Source organism: Ammospiza nelsoni, chromosome 1, assembly GCF_027579445.1.
Source record: "Ammospiza nelsoni isolate bAmmNel1 chromosome 1, bAmmNel1.pri, whole genome shotgun sequence".
NCBI classification, from domain to species: Eukaryota; Metazoa; Chordata; class Aves; order Passeriformes; family Passerellidae; genus Ammospiza; species Ammospiza nelsoni.
Genome location: NC_080633.1, coordinates 115,400,786 through 115,424,469, shown reverse-complemented (window position 1 = coordinate 115,424,469; position 23,684 = coordinate 115,400,786). Strand labels below are relative to the sequence as shown.

At 39.3% G+C, this 23,684-nt stretch overlaps 1 protein-coding gene across 1 annotated transcript; it reads left to right on the top strand.

Annotated features, from left to right (window-relative positions):
* Positions 1-351: 351 nt before the first annotated feature.
* On the top strand, positions 352-23,656 carry LOC132078408 (kinesin-like protein KIF20A). The gene is made up of 19 exons (XM_059480569.1): positions 352-367; positions 743-891; positions 2,060-2,134; positions 4,531-4,650; positions 5,538-5,676; positions 5,766-5,950; positions 9,137-9,233; positions 9,713-9,910; positions 9,995-10,106; positions 11,566-11,637; positions 13,099-13,245; positions 13,846-14,011; positions 15,383-15,553; positions 16,202-16,341; positions 17,839-18,004; positions 19,578-19,695; positions 19,784-19,851; positions 21,414-21,533; positions 22,721-23,656. Exons 2-19 carry the CDS (start codon positions 760-762, stop codon positions 22,964-22,966), a joined length of 2,472 nt encoding a protein of 823 aa, XP_059336552.1. The 5' UTR covers positions 352-367; positions 743-759; the 3' UTR covers positions 22,967-23,656.
* Positions 23,657-23,684: the final 28 nt, after the last annotated feature.

The window sequence follows — 23,684 nt, the reverse complement described above, 5'->3', positions numbered from 1 at the left end:
ATCCTCCCGCCTCCCCTCCTCCGGGCAGAACACCCCTCTCCTCTGGCCGCCGGCTGTCAGTTCAAAGCTCTTCTTTACCGCCGTGCCCTACTCAGGACGATACGCGAACCCTGCGCGCCGAGCACACGCCGCTCCATCCCGCTCCCCTCATTCGCCGCTCCCTCCTTCCCTCACGAGCCGTTGCGCTGTGCGGCGGCGCCCCCGGCCAGCCCAAGGGAGCGCTGCCCGCGCCTTGCCCGCTCCCCCGCGCTCGGCCAATCAGCGCCCGCCTTTCCCCCGCTCTCGGCCAATCAGCGCCCGCCTCTCCCCCCAAAATGCCCCCCCTCCCCGGCGCGGGCCCGGCTCGCGGGTTCCCGCGCGCGCCAAGGTAGCGGCGGCGCTCCCGGGAAAAGGAGCCGGGAATGGGAACGGGGCTCGGAGCGGGGGTGGCCCTCGGCCCCGGTGCCTGCCGGTGTTGGGCCTGCCGGGGAGGGGGCTGCAGGTGGATGAGAGCAGTGCCCAGCTGAGGCTTTCCCCTGTGTGTTTTTCCTAGTATAACCTGCCAGGTGTTTTTTTTTTTTGAAGGTCGTACTCCCCAAACTTCTCTAGATTGCCTTCGGAAGTGCTTGTTTATATACGAGCTAGCCCCATCTTTGTTATGCTCCGTGTGTATTTGTGTCCATTTCTCAGAAAACAATGCGCTTTTTTGTTTTTCACCCCCCCCCCTTTTTTTTTTTTCTTTTCTTTCCTCTTTCCTTATAAGTTCCTCTGCAGAGAACGATGGCAGATGAGGGAAAAGGCCGCGTTCCCACGGAAGCGTGCGATGTGTTGGAATCGGTTTCTTTTCTGAGTGTAGAGGGTAAAGCATCACCCTTGGAGTCAACAGTATTGCCTAATACAGAGGAACAGCAGGTGTGCATTGGTGCATTCACAAGGAGTATTCCGGTCACGTTGGGTTATTTTTTGGTGGATTTTGTTTTTTTTTTTTTAAGCTTTAATAAATGTTTCTTTGGTGAGAACTGCTGTACTCCTCTTCCCCTGAGATGTGTTTGATCCTTCTGCTTATTTCTTGTTGCTTACACACGGGTCATAACCTGCACCAAATGCAGACATATGGTCAATATTAAATCTGATGTGCTCAACGATGAGGGAAAAAAAGTAAAGGGCTTCAGTAATTGCAATTTGATGTAATGAGACTGTACTGTTCTTTTTAATAAGCTTTAAAAAATACATGGATCCTTGATGTGAAAGCTCATTAGGTGCTTGGCAATAAAAATTTATAATGCTCTGCTGCGCTCGAGCAGAAGATAATTTACCCAGCTATGTAATTTTAGAGGGATCTGTTTCCTGGGTGACTTTTCCTCAGGTGACTTCACTTTATCTGATTAGTGCTGGTCACAGCTGGGCTGTGGAGAACTCTGGTAAATCCATCTGCTGAATGAAATGTTGCCAAAGTGAAGACAGAAACTCCTTGAGAAAGGAAGGAGTGCTGGGATCCCTCTAAAATGCTCCTTGCTATCAGTGCTTTACCTGGGAGGGGAGGCTGTTTTATCATGGCTGGGGAATGGAAAAGGCCACCTGAGCAACTGAGAGCAGTTTCCTGCTTGTGGCTGTGAGGAAGATGAGGGTCTGGTGCCTGGATGGTGGTGAGGAAGCAGTCTCTTGGGGCTGGGAATGTGTCAGTCAGGGCTAATGCTCCATAGGAAATGAAAGTGCTGGGTAGCAGCTGTTAAATTAACGCAGCTTGAGTTCAGTACAGCGGGAGCCCAGAAGGTGGAAGCACTGCAGTTCGTGTCTCCGATAGTGTGCTCTTGTAAAATCAAAATACTGCTTTTGTCGTGAAAGAATGCTCAAGGGAGGGGAGGGGGGCACACAAAAAAAGGGTTATTTGAGGACAGTAGAAGGGAAAGAGGTGAATAAAAGCCTAGAGTCTGAACTTGACATGAAAGGAAAGTGTAAGGCATTAATATAAAATGGGAAACGCCGTATCAGATGGTATGCTGATATGATTTGGGGCTGTTCTGTTTAAAAGGTGGCAATTATAACTGTGTTTTGTGTCTTTCTTCTTTTTAATGAATAGGTGTATGAGCCTTTGAAAGTCTTCTTGAGAGTGAGGCCCTTTTCCACAGCAGAGCTTGAAAGCCATGAATCCCAGGTTTGTTGTAGAGCTAAGAAATAACGTGGGTTCTTTTTCTCCCTTTGACAACACATAGTGTTGTAAGGCAGAACTTTCTTTTGCATAAGCCATGTACTGCCCTTATGTAGAATTATTGGGCATCTGGATAGATGAAATTTTTTTTTCCCACCCCCATGACTTTTAATAATTTGTATGATATAGGCATGCACACCTGTAGCTCTTCAAATTGTTTCAGGAGTTGTTTAGTGCATTCCTCTTTGGAGTGAGACATTTCTTAAAAGCAGGGAGGAAAAAGTGAACATTGAAGTTTGTCCAAATTTTTTTTTTGTTTTCATGTAGTTCAGGCTGAAATAGTTGAACTTCCAACCTTTTAGCTGTAGAATTTGTTTTGCATGGGATTAAGGCTTTTTTCTCAACCTCCAAAAGTAGAATGATTGAAAGATCTTCAACATTTTTAGTGTTTTCTACTTTCTTTACTATCACCTGCATCCAAGAAGAAAATGCTTGGTAACAAATGGAAGAAGCCCACACAAAACAATCAAGTTAGCCTCACTTCCTAATTGTTAAATCAAACAGATCAATTTAATTTTTAGGTCTTTTATTCCTCCTTGCCATTCATAATTTTCAGGAAAGCACCTTTGTTCCAAATCTGTGGCACAAAAAAAAGAAAAAAAGAAGTAGAACCCAAGACCTATTTCTTATAGTTACAGGCTGATGCTTTAAACAAAGACAACCAACAGGTTTTGATGGTTATAGAAATAATGATTTATGGAAGAAAACCTTAAGAGCTCTGGGGGAAATGCTGTACTTCTGTCAGCAATTCTCCACAGTCACCTGTGGGAAAGTAGGAAGTTGTGGTTTTTGGATATAAATGATGTGTTCAGTGCCAGAAATAGTGCAGCTCCTGCCAACTTACCTGCAGGGTTAGCTGGGGGAGACAAGTGGAGTGAATTGTTACCAGCTGGCTTCCATCTCTGCAGAGCTGACTGCTTTGGGCCTCTACTCACAGGCTTCTGTGAGGTTGGTGGCAGCTGGTGGCACATGCTGCACATCCTGGGTTATTCTGCAGCTCTCTGGGGTTTGGTACATCTGACCAGCACTCCTGTCCCTGCTGATGAGGGAGAAATGTTAAAGACTGTACAGGTTCAGAGCCTGGCACAGGGAGCAGTGATTGGTCTGAATTCAGACAGCAGTCTCTTAGAGCTTCTCAGAATCACAGAATAAGCTGGGTTTGAGGAGACCTGCAAGGATCATCAGAGCTCAACTTCTGGCACAGGACAGCCCCAGGAGTCACACCGTGTGCCTCAGAGAACTGTCCAAATGCTTCTTGAGCTCTGTCAGTCTTGGTGCTGTGACCTCTTCCCTGAGGAGCCTGTTCAGTATGCAGCCATCCTCTGGGTGAAAAACCTTTTTCTAATATCCAACCTAAACCTCCCCTGACAACTTCAGGCCATTCCTCCATGTCCTGTCACTGGTCACCAGAGAGAAGAGATCAGTGCCTGCCCAGTTTTGTTTCCCTGTGAGCAATCTGTAGGCTGCTCTGAGGTCTGTGCCAGTTAATTACTGGCATAGAGCTTCTGTATCAGTTAATGATCAGACTTGTTAATTGAGGCTCCTAGGAACAGCAGCACTTCCTGTGTACATACCACACATGGATTATTGATCTTAGAAGTTCTGGCCAGTCTTTGAGCATAAATGTCAGATTAAGTTACAATCAATCCTTTCAGATGATGCATCAAGACATTGTTAAGCTATACTGGGAGTTCACTTTGCATATTTGGTAGCCTATCTGGTATAAAATTAAGTTTCCTTCAACACTGCATCCTACATTTATCAAGTGAGTGAGTGTTTGGTAATTGTGTTTCACCTTTACTTAATTGAGAATAGCAATCAAATTACTTGAAACTAATTCAGTTTCCTTCAGTACTGGTAACACTATTTATCAACCAAAGGGTAACTTACTTTACTTTGTTAATTCTGCTCCTAATCTGGTTCACACTGAAAATGACTGATGTGGAAAAACAGTAGATTTCTAGGTAATTTTGTTTTTGTAGTGACTATGCTAATCACAAAATACGAGGGTTTAGAAAGTGATCCCAAGGAAAAGTTGCTGGAAGGAATGTCAGTAAAAGTTTTTAGTTCTTAGAAAACTCCAAAGGATTGCCTTGACTTTGTTTGTACTCTGGCTTTCATGTGAAGTGAATATCTCTGTAGTGACCATGCCTTGAGATGATAATTTAATATAAATTTAACATTTAATGTAAATTGTGGGACTTCTTGTAGCTCTGGCAAATGGTGAAGACACTTGGCTTTTGGGGGTTGTTGGAGGGGGTGTTCTTTTTTTTTTCTTCAATTGACTTTCTTCATGAATAACTTTGTGCTGTGCTTTGGTTCACCTTGTCTTGTTTTTTAAGGGTTGTGTAACTATTGAAGATGCACAGACAGTAATTCTTAATGCACCCAAAGAGTCTTCTGCAATGAAAAACAGTGAAAGAGGGATTGGTCATGCTGTGCACAGTTTCACCTTTTCTCAGGTAGGCCAAATTATTTCAAATTTTTGTTGTTTTTTTTTTCACTATAATGAAAGCTGAATTTTGTATTATGTCATGCAATATGATTTTTGTTTCTTTTGATTACATGTGGTACTTGCCTTTTTAAAAAAAAAAAAACCCTGCTTATTAATTACTGATAAGCTGTCAGGAAAGCTGTATTACAATGGAGGTGCCTATTAGATGAGACAAGGAAGCTTCTTTGGCAGGTCTGTGGTTTTCTTTGATTAGATGCTACAGAAACATGTTGTAGGCACAAACTTACTGTGGTTCTGCTGTTCCTGCAGATCCTTTTATCTCAGAAACCTTATGTTTGTAGGAATTTATGTAAGCATGTACTTAGTAACTTCCTTTTGAAAGAATAGCAGCTTAACTGCTTGAACCTTCTATTCTGAAAGCAAATTTCTTTCAAATTTCTTGCAGTTCTGCATGAAGTTCTGTTCTTACAGTACCAAAAGATAAACAGTTCCAGAGATTGAGTTATTTAGACCATTGCAATGCTGATTTTCTCATAAATTGTTGGTAGCTGGTGAAGAGTGAGGAGGGAGTTTCACATCACCCGCAGAGCTCTTGAAAATGTCCACTGAACAGCATGTGCTCAATAGAATTCTGAGCGGTTTATTTTAGGAGTAGAAAAATATTCAAAAATGAGTGCAAGCCTGAGTGCCCCTCAGAATTAAGCAGCAACCTGTGAGAACCCAACAGAAAACATTGACTCAGAAGGGTTCAGGCAAGACAGAAAATTAAGCTGGTGTCTCCTACCCAGTCTGTTCTGAAAAATCAGTCATGTCTAATCAGTACATAATATTTTGGCTTATTAAACTTCTTTGTGCCATTTGTCACTCCTTTTTTTGTTCTTTCCCTTATCCTAGGTCTTTGGACCAGAAACTACTCAGAGTGAATTTTTTGAAGGTTCAATGAAAGATATCATAAGAGCATATATTAATGGAGTGAATGGACTGGTATTTACTTATGGAGTTACAAACGCAGGCAAGACATTCACTATCCAAGGTATAAAATATTTGCATGTATAAAACCCAAGTCAAATCCAATGACAATCTTTCATGAATGTTTACACTTAATTTTTTAATATTTTTAAGGGACTTCAAAAGATCTTGGTATTTTACCTCGCTCACTTGATGTGATTTTTAACCACATAAGAGGAAGACATTACCTGAAGATGAACTTCAAACCATATTTGAGCAATGATGTTAAGAAGCTAGAAGATGAACAAGTTAAGCAAGAAGAAGCCTTAAAAACTGCTCTTCTTGCATCACTGAAAGAGGTCAGTGACCAAATGCTTCTTAAAGCTGTTCTGTAAGACAGAAAGTTTTAAAAGTCTTTATTCCACTATTGATTCTTATATGTATAAAAATCTACAGTATGCATACTTGGTGAACTTTGGAATAATAAGACAATTGGCTGTTTTTGGAGCTCAGGGTGAACTGGAAGAACTTTGTACAGCACACAGTTCAAACAAAAAACCATCGCAAAGCCAAATTTCAATTTCTAGTGAGAAGTCTCCCCTTTAGAGGAGCAGGTCTGACACTGTGGTGACAGTAGCCTTTGCAAAGTCTGAGAGCCACATGACCTAAGTAAAACCTGGTTTTTGTTAAGTGTCTCTTCTTGCAGGTTGGATTCCCAGGCTGGATCTTGGTGCAGTCATTCAAATGCTTGTACCTAGCTCAGGAGAGATGATGGCACTGTCTTAGCAGAGGCAGTGAAGAAGGCAGGGAGAGCCCCTTTTGGTGGAAGCCAGTCTTAAGGCAGATTAAAAAGTTTATATTAACCTGTGGTTTATGTAACTTCATAAAGAAGTTTTCTGGTTCAGCAGGTGAAGGGAGATGCCACAAAATTAAGTGTCCTAAAAGGATTCCTTTCTGCCTTAGGGGACAGTATGTGACTAAGGCTGTAGGTAGGATAGACAAGTCTTTACTGTGGCAACCCTCCTGTTCTTATTATCTAGTGATTTGTGTTTCTATGATGAGAAACTGTCTTACCAGAAAATGGGTATCCATGTACTTGGGACTATTTTATACTTCTAAGTCCAGCTGCAGTTTGCTTGTTGTCAAATTCCTTTTGCTCAGAAAATTTTCCCCTGAACTGTGATTCTGTGCATTTAATCCCAGAATGCAGTAGGCTAAGCTGGTTATCATTCAAAGCAACTCTAAATTAATTCTGGGATGTACAGAAATAATGATCGAGTTTTCTTTTTTCTGTGGTCTTTATCACTAACCTTAAGTGCTCCAGTTAACTGTGAAAAAATATCCTCCTATGATTCAAATTCATATGTTAAGTTCCACATTAAATTTTGTTGCGAATTTAAATCCTGCAATCCAAAACTTTTAGTCTGAGTCTGTTTAACTCTTGAGGAAATATCTCAGATGAAAAACCTGAAAGATTTGAAAGATTACATATTTCTTTTGAAAGTGTCTCTGAGTGTATATGCACATAGAGGAGGAGGGCATCTTAAAGAAAAGTTGAGATGGTTAGGAGGATAGTAAATAAATACCTTAAAAAATTTTATGGAAGCTACAGCCTTGAAAGGAAAAATCAGGAGCCTAGGATCTGGAACAAAAGGTCAATATCTTATTTTGAAGATAACTCTATAAAACTATTTCCTCCTGTTAAATCACAGTCTGACTTACTTGTAGCTTAGTAAGTGAATGTTGCAGCAGGTGATCTAGATGCTGATGCACTGCAGTGCAGAGAGAGCACCACTCCACCATCAGGAAGGACAGGTAAAGCTGAATCAGGAGACTATTACATGGCAGGACCTTGTTTGTGTGTTACAATGCTTCCATGGAGATAGCTCAACCATCCCCAGTTCTGATAGCTTGTGAATGAATAGCATCACTGTTTGGATGCTCCCTCAGCTGTAATTTGAGAGCAGATAGAGTTTGGTGGGCTTGGCTTTAGTTGACATGGATTTCTGTGGGTTCATTTCCCAGGCTCAGTTTACATACCTCACAGAAAGAGCTTGCTGTTCCTTTCATTCTCCCAGTTTTAACTGCTCTGAGTTACTGCAGCACTTAATGTCCCACTGTTTACGTTCTGTATGCAGTACTGCTGCAACAACTCTTGCTTAGCATGGTTCCTACCCTCCCTTCCTTCCCTTTCCTGATTCTTTTCTTGGGGTTAAATATTTTTTTTTTTACTGGATTAAAAGATTCTTTACCTGCATTCCTATTGCCACCTGTTATTGTGTTTTCTATTAAATGTCAGCTTCTGTTGTTGGCAAACAATGTCAGTTCATGTTCCCACTTGTTTTTAGCATCTTCATGCTCTTTTCTGTATTTCACCTGAAAAGCAGTGTAGCAACAGTTAATTCGCTCAGTTTTCTCACAATACCTTTACAAAAACTTATTACATGCACACGTCATGTAGTCTGAGTTTTCTAAATTCCACTGCACTTTTGACATGCATGTGTGTCAGTTCCATATCTTGCTTGGCACTTCACCAACAATGAAAAGGACCTTTGCTGTGGTTAGGCTTCTAATACTCAAGAAACAATTATATAGACAGTCATCTTCTGCAAAATGGTCACTCGTATGATTTTGTTGTAATTCTATTCTATGTTATTTATCTTAAAAATGGAATACCTCAAAGTATGGCTTTGTGCCTCTCTGTAAGGATTCTGGTTGGGGTGTACCAGGTGGGTAACACTGGCATCAGCAGTCAAGTTAGTGCTGCATTTGAGTACCTCTAACCACTAGGGTTTGCTTCTCTGGATCTGTTCCCTCCTACTGCGGGATGATCCTCTGTCAGAAAAGAGAAATCAGGGTGAATGTCCTGATTTATAGGGGCCTGTGAAATATGGAGAGAGGGGTAGTATGTAGAGATTCTGGGCTCTAGTGGGAGTTCCTACTTTGTTACATTAGTTTTTCCAGAGGTAACTTCAAGGCTGTGCTTTGGTGAATCTTGGCAAATTCTAAACAGTTCTGTTGGTGTAAAGAAATTCAGCAAATATGTGTATTTAAAGATGCTGTTGTCTGTTTTTCATGGCCTTTTAGTTCAGTCTAAATTAAACCAACATAGAGTGTTGCTTTGTCATAACTGAAGTCCTGCCACCTTGGCAGTTCCTCCTGGAGGAAACTTCTCCAATTCTTTTGGGTGACTGAAGCCCTGTTCAGATTTGGTCAATGGCTCATAAAAGACACTCTGTTGCAGTCTGGCAGAATCCTTTTTCTTCTAGGAGTCTGAAGTTAAGTCTCCAGTGTTAGCAGCAACTGGCCACTAAAACTGGTTGTTGGGAGTAGCAGCAAGCAATAATTCATGTGATGAAAAGAGAATTTATTGATTATGGTTCAGTATTATTAAAAACATTTTACTTTCAGCCAGAGTAAGGGTGGCCTAACACTTAATACTACTTCAATATTTAAATCTTAAGTACTGGAATTGCTGTCATTTTTAACTTCTGCTTTTCTCATCATCTGTTCATGTGGATTTAATAGTCTTTTATTTTCTCAAGGAGACAGAGAGCATCTCAAATACAATAGCAAATTTCTGTGATATGAAGTTGGACTCTTCTCACTGTACTTCAGACAATCACCCTTCTAACTCCCTAGGTAAAGTGGAAAACTGTCATGTGTGGGAAAAACAAAATGTGAATTAAGAAATACTAGTGGGTTACTGCCAGTGGATAAAAAAATCCCTCTACTATACTGCAAAGTAAATACATATTGATTTTGACCAAATTTTTGTCTTCCTCTGGAGAAAGGGCAACTATATAAAAGTATTTTGATGGTTTCACTCCTTTTGAGGGGAGGAGGGAGACTTAGTTTTGCAAATATAATGTATAAACTGCTGGAAGTCTGTGATAAAGTGAGGCCATCAGCTTAGAACTTGGGCACATTCTTGTCACAGATGACTGCTGAGAAATCTGAACATTTTTGAAGAAGCTAAGGTTATCAATGTATATCGAATTGTACAACAGAGATGTATATAAGCCTTAGCAGGTGCTGTAGATCCTTTTATAAGATTCTATATACTGATTTAAACTCTCTCAATGAGTTGATCTTTGAACTCTTCCTCTCTTTTGGGTTAGCAGAGGAGAACTTTGTTCCACTTGACATTCATAAGACCAATATGCAGCAAAGAACACAAGCATCTGTGTGGATTTCCTTTTGTGAAATTTACAATGAATATGTGTATGACCTATTGAGTATTTTATCTACATCAAAACCCCAGAGGCGCAGAGTTTTAAGGATTTGTGAGGATCAAGGAGGAAATTGTTACATTAAAGGTAATAACACTGTTTTATGGCCTGGGCAGTTGCACAGAATTTCTCTGATGGTCAGAAATGTAAGTAAAAGATCTCTTTTTGCAGATTTGAAGTGGATTAATGTTCAGAGCACTGAAGAAGGCTGCAGACTACTAAAAATAGGAAACAAGAACCGAAGCTTTGCCTGTACTAGAATGAATGAGCAATCAAGTAGAAGGTTTGTTCCTCTAATTATAAGCATGCTCTGTTCCTTTAGAGGGGATGGGAGGGCACTTTAGAATGTCTGTGAAATGAACCACTTTTCAGTAATGGTTTAATACATCACTTGATTATTCTGGTTTTGTTATCAAATTCTCTCTAAAAGAAAACCAGGACAGACTCTGTGACTAGTAGTAGCTACATTTGGGTTGCTATTCATGTCTTTGGACAACCAAAAAGATCAAATCATGTTCATTTCTGAGTGCCAGCAGGGCTATGCATCTTGGCAAATGCTAGTGGTGCTGTGTGAGGATGCTGAAGTAAAAACTGGTTAATTTTTCATAACTGGCAGTATAATTCTTGGAAACCTGGAGCCTGTCACTGGGGGATATAGGAAGGAACAGGTCATGTGGTGTCTTGCAGTGCTGCTAGATTTTCTAGATGCTTTTAGATTGCAGTGTTCAAGCTGAGTATACTTGGTATCTTAAGAATTAAACCCCTACCTTTTTATCCAGCTCTGGACAGGGATTTGGGAGAATCTGGCTTTTGATGAAGTGAGAGGAAATAGAGGAGGTTGTATAATTTCTATTGAAAGTGCCTCCTTTCTTGATTTTAATGACCTCTTAATAATTTGTCCTTTAAGTGTGGAACGGCTCTGTTATATTTTTAGCTAATACAATCATATTGTTACTAAGCCTGCTTTTTTCTGTAAAAAGCAAGAGTTATTTTATTCTGTATTAGCTAAAGACAGCTGATGTTAAAGTTCATGCTCTTCTTACAGAGTTTTATGCCTAGAATGCCCACTGCTTAAGGAATATACCAAAGAAGATTGTGTGCTGTACTTCCTGATGAATCAGAGAAACTGGGCACTTCTGGTTTTGTGAATTTTCTCTTTGGTTTCAGACAGCATGCCTACTGCCTGTATGGATTGCTGTCTAAACCAGTTACTGGATTTTTCAAGTGTTACAAGCTCAACCTTTTTGGAAAACATGTTTATTTTAAAACCAAACAAGTAACTGTGCATATTGAAGTAGGCAAAATTACAGGACTGTAAAACTTGAATTTATTTCCTTCCCTCCACCCTTTGTTTCTAGGTTAATTCTTCAGATTTGCTGAGTTCAGATACTGCCAAGGGTTTTCTATATGAAGTGGCTACATGACTACTCTTCTTTGGATCAGGAGACTTTAGTGAACTGACTTGGTGTTTTTCTCCAAGACAGTTTGTAGGCTTTATGTGATATTTTTCCTTTTCTTTTGTGAAAAGAAATAGAAAGTCATAAAATACAGTTGTTGTTTTTTTTTTTTTTTGCTGCTGAATGAATGCATTGCAAAAGTAACTAATACACCAAGATAACTAGTGAATTAATTCTTGTCCTGTCTTCACCACTGAGCTTTCTGTAACATACAAATTTTACTTTGCTTCAGTGACTGCTTAATTTTCATAACTGATTATTAAAAAGAGTTTCTTTCCATTCCAGTCACAGTATATTTTCCATCAGGCTACTCAAGCTAACTGATGAGCATCAGCCTCGTGTTCTTGGAGTATCAGAGTAAGTGAATGCTTCATGTGATTACCAGCAATGTAAATATTTTGGAAAAATTATTAAGGTGTAAGCATGCCAAACTACTGAACTTTTTGATAATAAACAAATTCTGCGAGAGTTGAGGAGGAAATCAGAACTCCACTGAGCACATAAACTGACTGGAAGCTCAACAGGGACAAGCACAGAAGTGTTTTCCTGTCTCCTACTCTAAGGTTTTGCTGGAGCAGCTCTGTCAGCAGTGTGTAAATTGAGGAAAATGTGTCTTGTGTCACATTATGGGGAGGTGGTGGCAGAGTAAGACCATGCAGCACCAGATGATATGTCCTGGTAAGCAGAACTGAAGTGCCTGGCTGACAGAGGGTGATCTCTGCAGCTGGAGGGCAGCAGTTGCTGCTGAAGGGCCGAGGTGCAAGCTGTGCCAATCTGTCTTTCTGCCCCGGGACCAGACTGGACTTCATGGGCCAAATGTTTGTGACAGCACATTTAGTGTGCTCCTAGAATGTGAATTAAAATCTGTCATCCCAAAAGAATTCTGGTGGCATCATCTCAGACTGTTCCATGGTCCAGTGGACAGTAAGAAGGGACCATCAAATGATTTGCTGAAACACTGGTCTCATTAATGTAAAATGCCAATATAAGTGCACCCTGTGAGAGCAGTGTTAAGTCCTTACACTTAAGTCTCTGCTCTTTTCTGGTTTAGGCGAAGCAGCCTTATCTTCTGGCCTGAAGGCATTTTGATACCTTTTTTTGGGATGGTGTGTCTGTCTTTCTTTGGATTAATTTAGCTTGATAGAGAAAAATGAAGACAGCCTGTAACAGAATGTTTTAGTTCAATCCTAGCTCCTACTGCTTTCTCCCTTGTCTCTGCTGAGCAGGGGTGGTAATAAATATGCTTTACTGTGAGGTAACACCTTTAAATGTCAGATGTTAGTGATAAATACTCTTAAGAAAACATAACTTGAGAAAATGACTGCATCTGTATTTTTTTTGCTGTTCTCTATCATAGTGGATCCCCCTGGCAAAACTTGCAGCAGCTGTTAGGTGAATGACAGAGTTTGTATGTTGTTTAAGGAAGAAAAAAGCTTTTCATCTTGTGCTGGAAAGGATGAAGAACATAAGGCTTTCATACATTTGAAATAGGTGCCTTAAGAATTTGTATAGGACTTACTTTAGCTGTATGAAAGGTTATGGTCTTACAAATTATTTAAATAAATTTATGTATGAGTAATGGTATGGTCACATAAGTTATCCAATTTTCAGAGCTTCCTGTATTTCAACAGCTTTCCTAATATAAAGTAAAAGTAATAGAATTCCTTGATTATCCAGAATGATTTTCTGATTGTACCCTGTTGTGCCACAATTCAGTGGCCTGAGTTTAGCAGCAAATAATTCTATTGCCAAGCAAAGAGCTCTAAGGTGAGCTGGGAAGGACTTCATATGTGTGTTCTGGATAACTCTTTCATGCAGGTTGTCCTTCTGTGACTTGGCTGGTTCAGAGAGGTGTAATAAGACACATGTCTTTGGAGACAGACTGAAAGAAGCAGGAAATATTAATAATTCTCTTCATATCCTTGGAAAGTGCATTGCAGCACTGAAGCAAAATCAAAACCCAAAGTAAGTGACAAGTTTTAGGTGGAAACACGAAGTATCCCTTTATATTTCTGTAAGCAGTTCTGCAAGCACAGAGAAAACTGGAAATTTACAAAATCTTTTAAGTCTTCTTTATTATGGATGTCACTGTAATACCTGCAGAGTTCTCCATAACTGGTGGTGTTTGTGGAGAGCAAAAAAAGGTACTTTGCAGTAAACTACCAACATTTTTTAGTGTATGAATCTGAACAATACACTTTGTACAGAGCTTCAGTTTTGTCTTCGCTTCCACCTGCAAATTATACAGGTATATTTGTCAGGCAGCTGATGGATGACCTGTACTTAACTTTTGGCTTGTTCTCTTGTTCCACCATCTGCTTTGGAATAATAGGAAACTGTGATGCAGACACCATGCTACTTTTACTTTTAAATTGTGCAGTTTGTTAGAAAGCCTATGAAATCCAGCAAAGACCTTGCTCTATGATGTAAAATCACTTAGGCTTAAATATGAGCATCCTACTGGACGTCTTCCCTGAAAGAGAGAAACAGAATTAATGTGAGCTACAATAGCTCACAATATAATTTTTTTCCCACAATTTAATTTTAATTTTTTCCCTCCCTGAGGATGAAGCCAAGCTACATTCCATTCAGAGAGAGTAAGCTGACTCGTCTGTTTCAGCCTTTTTTCTGTGGGAAAGGCAAAGCTTGTATGATTGTAAACATCAATCAGCATACTTCCACATATGATGAGACACTGCATGTAATGAAATTTTCAGCTCTAGCCAGACAGGTAAGAGTATATCTACTTTCTCTGTTTTTTTTTTTTTTTTTTTTTTTTTTTGGTTAGCAGTAATTTGTGAAATGATCAGGTTTTATGGATTTTAGTGTGGTTTGGATTCTTGATTCTTCAAATTAGTTATTCTCTATATGACCTCTCTCTAAAAGGCTTCTAGTAGCCTTTCCCATCTTCAAACCTATTTGTGGTAAGAGGTTAAGACAACTGCAGCTGTTTGACTGTTCAGTTCTACACCACTGATGTTCTGTGTAAAGCACAGGGCACTTTCAGATGTGACTGATTTATACCATGTATCTGAGCAAATGCAGGATTTCAATTCTAACTTTTGATGAATTACTTAACCTGGGTGCAGTTAAACATCTGTTGCACAAAATGAGTTGTTCAGTTCTTGGACAGTTGGTGGTGGTAAAAGGAGTGTCATCTTCTGTAGTCTAAATGAGACATTTTGCAACTGCATTGCTCCTATTTGGCTAAAGTAAGTAATTAATGCAAATAATTAATAATAAAGAAGTGTCTTGGCAAGATTTTCCTCCATCTTCATCAATACCCTTAGGTGGATCCCATCTAGGCCCACAGACCTGTGTGTGTCTTTGTGCTGTAGCAGGTCAATGACCATTTCCTCCTGGATTATGGGGGCCTCATTCTGCTCTGTCTCAATCTCCCCCTAAATTCAGGACTTGGGTTTGATGTTTGGCCTTAACCCCATTGAAGTTCCCTGAAGCTCCTTCTTGCAGGGAGTGGGATGGTGGGCTATGCTGTGTTTCGTGGCAGAAATACAGTAATTTTTTAGTCTGGAGCCACAGATGATTTCTGTCATGTTGTTACTAGTCTGTAATAGTATGTCTAATATGATCTCAGAGAGGAAGATTTTTCTGATTATCTTCAGGTGTGACTTTTGTTATAAATGTGTACTGTGGAGAAAAACTTCTCTGATGTGCTGTCCTATGGCATAGTTACTCAAAGTCTTTATGTAAATAGCGTGAATTTCTGAATCTTGGTCATGTTGTTTCAGGAAGGAGCAAATGTTGCAGGGATTTTCTGCTTTTTATTAACTTTGCAGGAAACTACACCAAAACCCTTATATTTTAGGGGAAGAGAAACCACCTGTCTAGACAAGTATGCTAAGTTTGCTAGCAGATAAGATTTCCATTTTCACTCTTTTTAGAATACCTAAGTCTTATGTTCACGTAAGAATTACGTTGATGGATTCTTCTTTTTTCTGCTAAAAGGCATGTAAGCTTTTGTTGACATTCATGTAATCATTAAATATTGTGTAAATAAAACAATGCCTTCATGCCACTTCTTCCTGGGATCCTGATACCTACAATATTGACAGCATTGGTAAATAATCTCTGAATTTTTCAGGTTATCCAGACAATCCTGCCCAAAAATTTTGGTTATTTCCCACCAAAGCTAGTTGGAGGTGATGGCAAACCTGTGATGCACTTTGATGCTAACACATCTGTAGATGACTTTGCTGACAGTGCTGAAACCTCTGCAGAAGAGGAAGTGGACATCACCATTCTGAGTCATGAGGTAAGTGCATGTCTACTTAGAACTGCACCCAAGGAAGCAAGTCTCTTAGTTCTAATACTGTTTTAGCATAAGAGATGTGCTGAAAGCTGCACCAAATGGGAAGTTTAAGTTTCTGTTCAGTGTCAGACTGACTTTGAGTGGCCTAGTTCAGTGTAGCTGTGGAAGGATGCCCTATGGCTTTCTAGTTAGGTTAAGTGCTAAATTTGGAATTCAACTGATTGCCCAACAAGAAGACTGAGGAAGCAATACATATCTTTAAAATAACATAATTTAGCTTTTTGTGCCTTTTTTTTTGAAACAGCAGTAACAAGTTAAGATGCAGCATTTCAAAACCAAAGATATACAATCTAATAGCAATAAACTGTAAAAATCAAGTAGGTTTTATGTTCTTATGCTGTACAAACTAGTATTTAAATGCCAAAACAGAAGTGAACTTTTTGATAGTGGACACCACCAAGATGGACACAGGATGTATTTGCAGTAGAAATTTGTATTTGAAAATATTTAAACTTTGGTGCAGACCCCTAAAAAACATAAGTTTGTAAAAAGTACCCTTTGTGGATGTCTGCCTGTATGAATATTTTGTTTGAGATGAATGTCAATATGTGTTTCAGTCTTGGTTTTTGAAGTGAAATATTTTAAATTTAGGACCTCTTGAGAGCTGCAGAGGACCTAAAGGAGAAGCTAGCTGCAGAAAGGCGCAGTAAGCTCCTTCTGGAGGTGAAGATCCGTAAGGAGATGGCAGAAGCAATGTTTCGGCAGCTGCTGGAAACAGAGGAAGCCTGGAGGCAAGTCCCCTTGCAGCCTGCTTTGAGGCTGAGAGGGTTCCACGTGTGTAAATGCACACATGTGGATGTGTGTGCATACAGGTGTATATTCAGGACATTTCTAGTCGTGTTGTTTAGAGAAGACAGGGCTGCACAATTTCAAAACATCAGAAGGAAAGGGAAGAAATAATATTAAACTTGTTCAGATCAGCCTCTTCCCATTTTCAATGAAAAAGTAATGCTGTTTTCTGTTCAGCTTTCCTCTGCTGAATGTGTAATTACTGGAGCCTGTCCTGGCTTGTTATTGCTACTTAGCAGATGTGGAAGATTGCTACAGGTACCCCACTGAGGCTATGATTCCAAAACACACTCTGTCATGTTAATATGCATGCATGTGCTTAAGGTAGTTTGAATCAGGCTCTTTTGAGCTCCCCTGCATGACTTATGAGCCACTGTTAGTTTACTATCTATTACTGTGCCTTTATGAATTATCTTATGAATTATGAACCCTGCACTGATGTTAATTTAGGAATTTTTTTTTCAAGTCCAGATTCCTCAAGCTGAGTTCACTTCCTCTTAGCTCTTCTTTAAATCAGTTTCCTGCTGTTTGAATTGTTCAAAAAATTAGCACCGAGTTGCCAGCTATGGTTTAACCCCTGCACTAGCTTTAAAATTATGTTGCCTTTGGCCAAACACATGAATTAGCATTGATGCTTTTTCTCTGTTGAGATGATTTTCTGCAACATTGATGGGGCATGTTGTTAAATTTTGACAGTAATGTGGAAAGTATTGAAAAAATAGATGGGGAGGGACTTCTCACAAGAGTATGTAGTGACAGGAGAAGAGGGAGCGAATTCAAACTGTGAGAGTTGGTTAGCTTGGTTGCTATGAAAAAATTCTTTACTGTGGGTGTGATGAGGCACTGGAACAGGTTGCCTAGAGAAGTTGTGGGTGCCCCGTTCCTGGAAGTGTTTGAAGGACATGTTGGAAAGGTTTAGTGAAAAGTGTCCCTCCCCACGATAGTGATGTGAGATCTCACAATAGGGATGTGAGAATTAGATGATCTTTAAGGTCTTTCCCAACCCAGGCCATTTTCTGATTCTATGAAAATGAATTTGGCATTTATCTTAAATGGAAAAAAAGAAAAACCAACCAAAACCCAAAGTGAAAGATGGCCCCAAGATGCATGCTTCAAATATAACATCTAAATGGGTGTGGTCACTTCTGTTGCTGTATGTTGGTGGATTTTCTTGATTTTTATGATTTTTTTTTCTGGCAGGTGTTAACTGTGTTCTTCTATAGCATTTCTTTGGTATATGCCAAGTAGAAGTTACACTTTAGTGCAAGTCTGTAGGGTCATTAAGACTAAAAGGAAAAAAAGTGCTTTTTTGCCTTTTTGTTTCACTATTTCTGATTAGAGAAATAACTTGAATATTCTCAGTTGAATGCATGTAGTCAAATGCACTAGCTGGAATGCAAAGTTAGTTATATTATACATAACCAACATGTTCTCTTCAGCAACCGCTTGGAAGACATGAAAGACAGCTATGAAGAAAAACTTGAGAGCAAATTTGAAATGTATAAAGAAGCCATTAAGAAACATGCATATATGTGTGCAATGGAACAAATTGAAGAGCATTATGTTCCCATAGAAGAATTTCTAGCTGAACAAGAGAAAGTTGAGGTATGACTTGGCTGCCATTAAAGTATGCTCTTTAGATTTTGCTTTTCTTTAACAGAATCATTCTGGGATTTTGAATGTAACACTAAACAAGAAAAATAACTAGCAGTTCAGCCTTGCTGCTCTGTATTCAATGATCACCATAAGCATCCAGATGTCTTTTTTCTGGCACCACCTGTAGTGCACACCTAAACCTCTTTATTTTTGAGGGCACAGTTCAGTTAAATCCGAGTAATTTTTATTTTTGTGGTGCAATGACTGGAACACCCAAGGGAATGATGTATACCGGAGTCTGGCTTTCTACAGATCTTTGGCATCATAGGATGTAGATTAAAATGCTGCTTTGAAAAGGTGATGGGGAATTTGTTACAGGATACCCATTTTAATTATAACTGGTCTGGAGGTGGTGGGAGGATTGTGGGATAAGAAACCCATGAGAAATCCAACTTCATGCAGGAGAGAACTGAATCTCCTGAATGTACTCAAACATAGAATTGCTCAGGGTTGGCATCAGTGAGTTGCAACTCCTTTTGCAATGCAGCCAGGTCAACTATGAGCAGCTCAGTTTTCTAACCTCTGCATGGATGGTTAAGTGCATGCAGGCAGCAGATGAACCCTGGGGGTCTGGTTGTTTCCCGAAGGTTTTTAGTGGAAGAGTAGAACAGCTGTGGTGTCCACCAGAGGAGCTTTCTCACTGCACTCTCCTTTTCTGGAACTGATAAGTTATCACGCTCTATGGATAGACAGGTTCCTTTAAAGACCTGAAAAGTGAGTTTCTCTTGCAGACTTTGGTATAGAAATATTTCTGCTTTTACAGCTCTCCATTCAGGTGCTGACAAGCAACACCATATTATGTAATGGCCTGTGTTTTTCCATCTCCTTCAAATTTGTCTCTTTTCTTCACTTGGACTCTGTTTCCGGGTTCAGTTAAATCCTAGCTATAAACTATATTAGAGTGGACAAAAAGAGTTTTAATAGTGCTCCTCTACTGGCCAAGAGGCTGCATAAGGGAAGGTTCAAAGAGCAAGATGCTTTTAGTAGCAAGTCAGATAAGAAACTGAAATCCCTGAGATGTAGAAGGGTTAGCTGACAAAAGAGAGAACAGCATGAATCTGAGTGGGCAGCTTCAGAAAATCAGAATTAGATGAATAACTTCTCTTGATGATTCCACTTTTTTGATTTCTCACTCTGAAATAGCACGCCTGCAATCTGACAGATACGGGAAAAGAGTTTGAGATTAAAATGTGGCTCTGTGAAGTATTTTTTTCCTTAGTTAGCAAGCTAACTTGCAATAATGTTTAGCACAGACATGCTAAAGTTTCCTTTCTGCCATATGGTTACTTTTAATACAGTTTGGAAATCCTCAGACTGGATCCAGAGTTGACTCCTTTGTAAAGAAACTTCCTCCTGGATGTTTTTGTGACCTGAGTGTTATCCCTTACTGTGATTTCCTAACCATTGCCTGTGAAATAATTTAAAATTACACATGTGTGGTGTAATTGCAGGCTGTGCACTAATGCATCAGATCAAGCAGAAGTACAGACAAATTCTAGCATATGCCCTTATTTTGTTGCAGGATAGAGAGAGGAAAATACTGCAACTGGAAAGGCAACTTGATGAGCAGTCAGGGAGGCTGTTGGCTCTGGGAAGCCTGAGCTCGGATATTCCGACTTCTGAGAATAACATGGAACGAGGTAGGAATGTAATCTGGGTATCCAAAGTTCAGTTTTCTCCTGGTAATGTGTATAAACAAACTTTTCTTTTGCCTTCTTTTTCTTATAGATCTTATGGACAGCACATTGAAGAGAGCCAATGAAGGATTGCAGAAACAATGTGAAGAGAAGGAAGAGGTAGCTCCTGCTTAGTATTTATCTGGGGATAATGATTGTGAACTCTCTCATGGCTCAATGTTTGAAGGATGTGCATTGTAGACAAAAGCATGAAGATTCCTACAAATGGGCATTGAGCTTATCAAAAAAAGTCCTTGCTCAGTTGTGGATGACTTTTGCCAGAGACTGTTCTGGCTTTATTCTAGTTTGTAAAATCATTTGCTACTGTAACAAGACATGGTGAATGTGGTGTGAGTTGGAAGTAAGGAAGTATGTTTAGCTTTGTGCTGAAATTTATTGTAAATATTGCTGCCATGACCTCAGAGCTTTCCTTCCTGAAAGGCTGCCTGCTTCTGCATAGGGGAACAGTTACAGAACCTGGTAATAGTTTAGATTTTTAGGCCTAAAATAAAAAATAGTGCCTTAAAGCAGTTCTTTCTGGAAGTACTCAACTCCACTATCACCCTAAACTTAAGGAGAATATCTCTGTTCTTCAAACAAGACCTCTGTGCTCTGAGTGCCGTATAGAGGTGGGAATTATGGAAAACAATAATTAAGTATGCATTTTTATTCTATTCCTTGAATGATTTTCTTGTAAAGATACGGTTTGTTTCCCATGTTTAAAGAGGATGTGGGAAGAAGAGAAGACATAAGTCTTGCTCCTTTCTCTAATATCAAATATGAGCAGAGATTGGATAAATAGTTCCAGCTGGTTCTAATAAGCCATGTAAATAGAAAATGAACTTAAATCCCTTTCTATTAAGAAAGAATACTCTAAAATTAACTTTTTTCTTACCAAGTTTAGTGTCTTGTGCTAGGGCTGTAGGATTTGTTTTGCACTGTTTTTGAGAACTCTACTTTATTTTCCCATGTCACTTTCAAATTTTGGTGAAAGTTTGGCTTTTATGCATGTTGTGAGGATACAGTTATTGATGGTTTTGTGTGGCTAGAAAGTGCTAGAATTATGAGAGTGATTCCTGGCAATAACTGAAGTGAGAATGGTTTAAACCAGTTCATTCCATCAGTGCCTTTCTGCTGCTTTGCCTCAAAGGTCAGTGCATATGTGACTTGTAATTCACCACTTTTTTCTTCCCATTCAGCCATTAAGCATGGGCTAAAGGTGTGAGGGTTTTTTAGCAACTCTGTAGAAGTAAATCAACAGTAACATCTATTTTTCTGCTTCAGATTTTTTTGCCTCTTGGGTCTTAGGCTTAATCCATTAATTTTCCCATCAGAAAGGTGAGACCTTCTGTGCTAACTGTGCTCCAATGTGAATAGTATTAATGAGACAAAAGTGTTCTTTTAACCACTCCTACTGAAATGGAGCAGGCTGTTCCAGATGTAGCCTGGTCTGTGCTGCTGTGTGTTGATTGGGAGCTCTGTAAATCACAGTGGCTTCAACTCAACAGCCTTTGAATGCTCCAGCTGCATTTTATCACCTGAAAGGATGAGCTGGGACAGAGGAGGTTGAGAGAAGCAGACTTTCTTGTTTCGATCTTGCAGTTTGCACTGCTCTAGTCATAAACAAAATCAATGTAAAACATGGTGTTCTGAACTTCCATGTGTATGGGCTTTATTTTCAGCTTATAAAATCTCTGAAGTTTAAAATACAGAAACTAAATGAATCCCTGCTAGAAGCTAATGAAGGCTACAGAAAAATGGCAGAAGAAAACAGTCAACTGAAGCACACAGTCATGCTCAAGGTTAGTCAATGATTTAAAAACATCTTTAACATGGCTTGTAACTATAGTTGTACTGGCTACTTCTGCATATTTTACATGTAAAACCACTGTCAAATTAGCAATTTTTTTCATATTAGCATTTTTTCTGTGCCTAACTTTGTGAATTATGAGCTCAGAGCCCTTGTGTTTCACTACTTTACTCTGGATCTTGTAAGACAAAACTCATTTTTCAACTTAAGTGATAGACTCTGTCAATGGGGTAACTCTGCTGACAAAGCCTGATAATCTAAAGATGTTATGAATTCTTGTCAAGCAAAGAAAATACTGCTTAGAACTCATCATGAGGCATTTTGCTGAGACAAGCAAGGTGTCAGTGCACAAATGCCACTGCAACAAGGCCTAAGGATCTATGGCTTTAAAGCTATACTGATGGTCCTGCCAGAAGTGGCCAAACTGGATGAGAGATATGGGCAGATAAACTATTTAATACAGAAATAGACATCTTTCCTTCAAAAGCAGAGACTTCCTAAAGTTTACTGCATCTGACCTCAGATAGATTACTAAACAAAAAAATGAAACTTCAACTCTTGGCACTTGGAATCTATGCCTTACTTGTAGTCTGCAGGTATAATAACTGCTTAGTGATGTCTTTCTTTGAATATTAGATTACTTTCTGCATACTTTTTAGTTTAAATCTGAGACTGAAAATTATTTGACTTGAACTTTTTAACTGGAAATTACCTTCCTATCCCTTATTAATAGGAAGGTGATTTTGCTAACCAGAGATTAAAGGGTGTATTTAACACTCTGTATTCTGCCCACTCAAAGCATTTACTCAGTCCTGGTTAGCAGACTTATGCTGTGAGAGTTTTGAGTTGCCCAGTTCTGCTTTCGGAAATTGCAAGGCAGGGAAGCCACCTTTATCTGGTTCCTAGAACAACATCAATTCTTTGCATGGTGTGGCAAAGCATTTTAGCATCAGCCTCTTAGTCAGAGTTGGTCTCTAACTAGATTGTATGGCCCTGCAGTTTGCTGGGTTTTTAATTACTTTGATGCAATTAGAGGAAATGGGTAGTGAATGGCCATATGACACTGCAATAACAAGGGTGTTTATGGGTTTAATAAAATAATGTGAGCCAGAAAATTAACTGCATGAAAGAGACAGACCATGGAGTGTTCACATGCTTAACACAGCCTTATCCTCATAGGACCAAGAAATGGAAAGTCTTCAGAACTGGGCTAAGCGTGTTCTTGAGCTTGAAGAAACAGTGTCTTCCCTGCAAAAGGAGCTTGAAGAACGGAAAAAGAATTTCTTCGCAGAGGAGTCAAAACAGCAGAAACCCAGGAGAGGTTTGCTGGCTAACCTGAAATCCACAGTAGCATCCACTGCTAGTTCACCTCTTGGTAAAGGCTGGGGGAAGTATGAAGAGGCTTTACCCTATTCAAGAAAATAAGTAATGTTGCCTCATAAAGCAAAACAATAATATTTGATAAATCAAAGTGTGCAATTACTAGGCTTCTTTATTAGTCTTGAACTGTTGGCAGCTCTTTCTCACTCTTAGATGCCATCTTCGCTGTCACATTGACAGAGAAAAATGTTTAATACAGAACTTTAATTGAACCAGGGTTGAATTTAGAGCTATAAAAGTTTGAGTCTAGACATGTGCTTTTACTGTTGATATAGTGATGTGATTTGAGAAATAGATATATTTTAATTCTGGAGTATCATGGTCTTCTGTACTGATAAATGTGGGTAAGAATCCATGTCTTTAGTGCAATACAACAAATGTGTGGTTCATGCAAAGTGGGATGTCCCTCATCTGCTATTCACTATGTTTTTAAGTTATTTTATATATTGTTGATTCCTAGAAATCAGATGGTTTGTAAACTTAATCCTAAGTAGGTAAAATAGCATGGTTCTTCAGTTAATATTTTGGTTTTGACCTGGAGACTCCCTTCTTGGGACTTGCTTCTAAGCAAACTCCTAAAGAAGGTGATGAAATGAAATCTGATCTGGCTCCTTGCTATTTTTATTCAGCTAACTTGGCTTTGTAAATAAATTTGTTTAAATAAAATTTGAGTTTCCACTAGGAATATGTATTAAACTTTGAAACATGTATTTAATAAAATTTTCCATTACTAAATTCAGCTCTGACTCATAATTTTATAAGT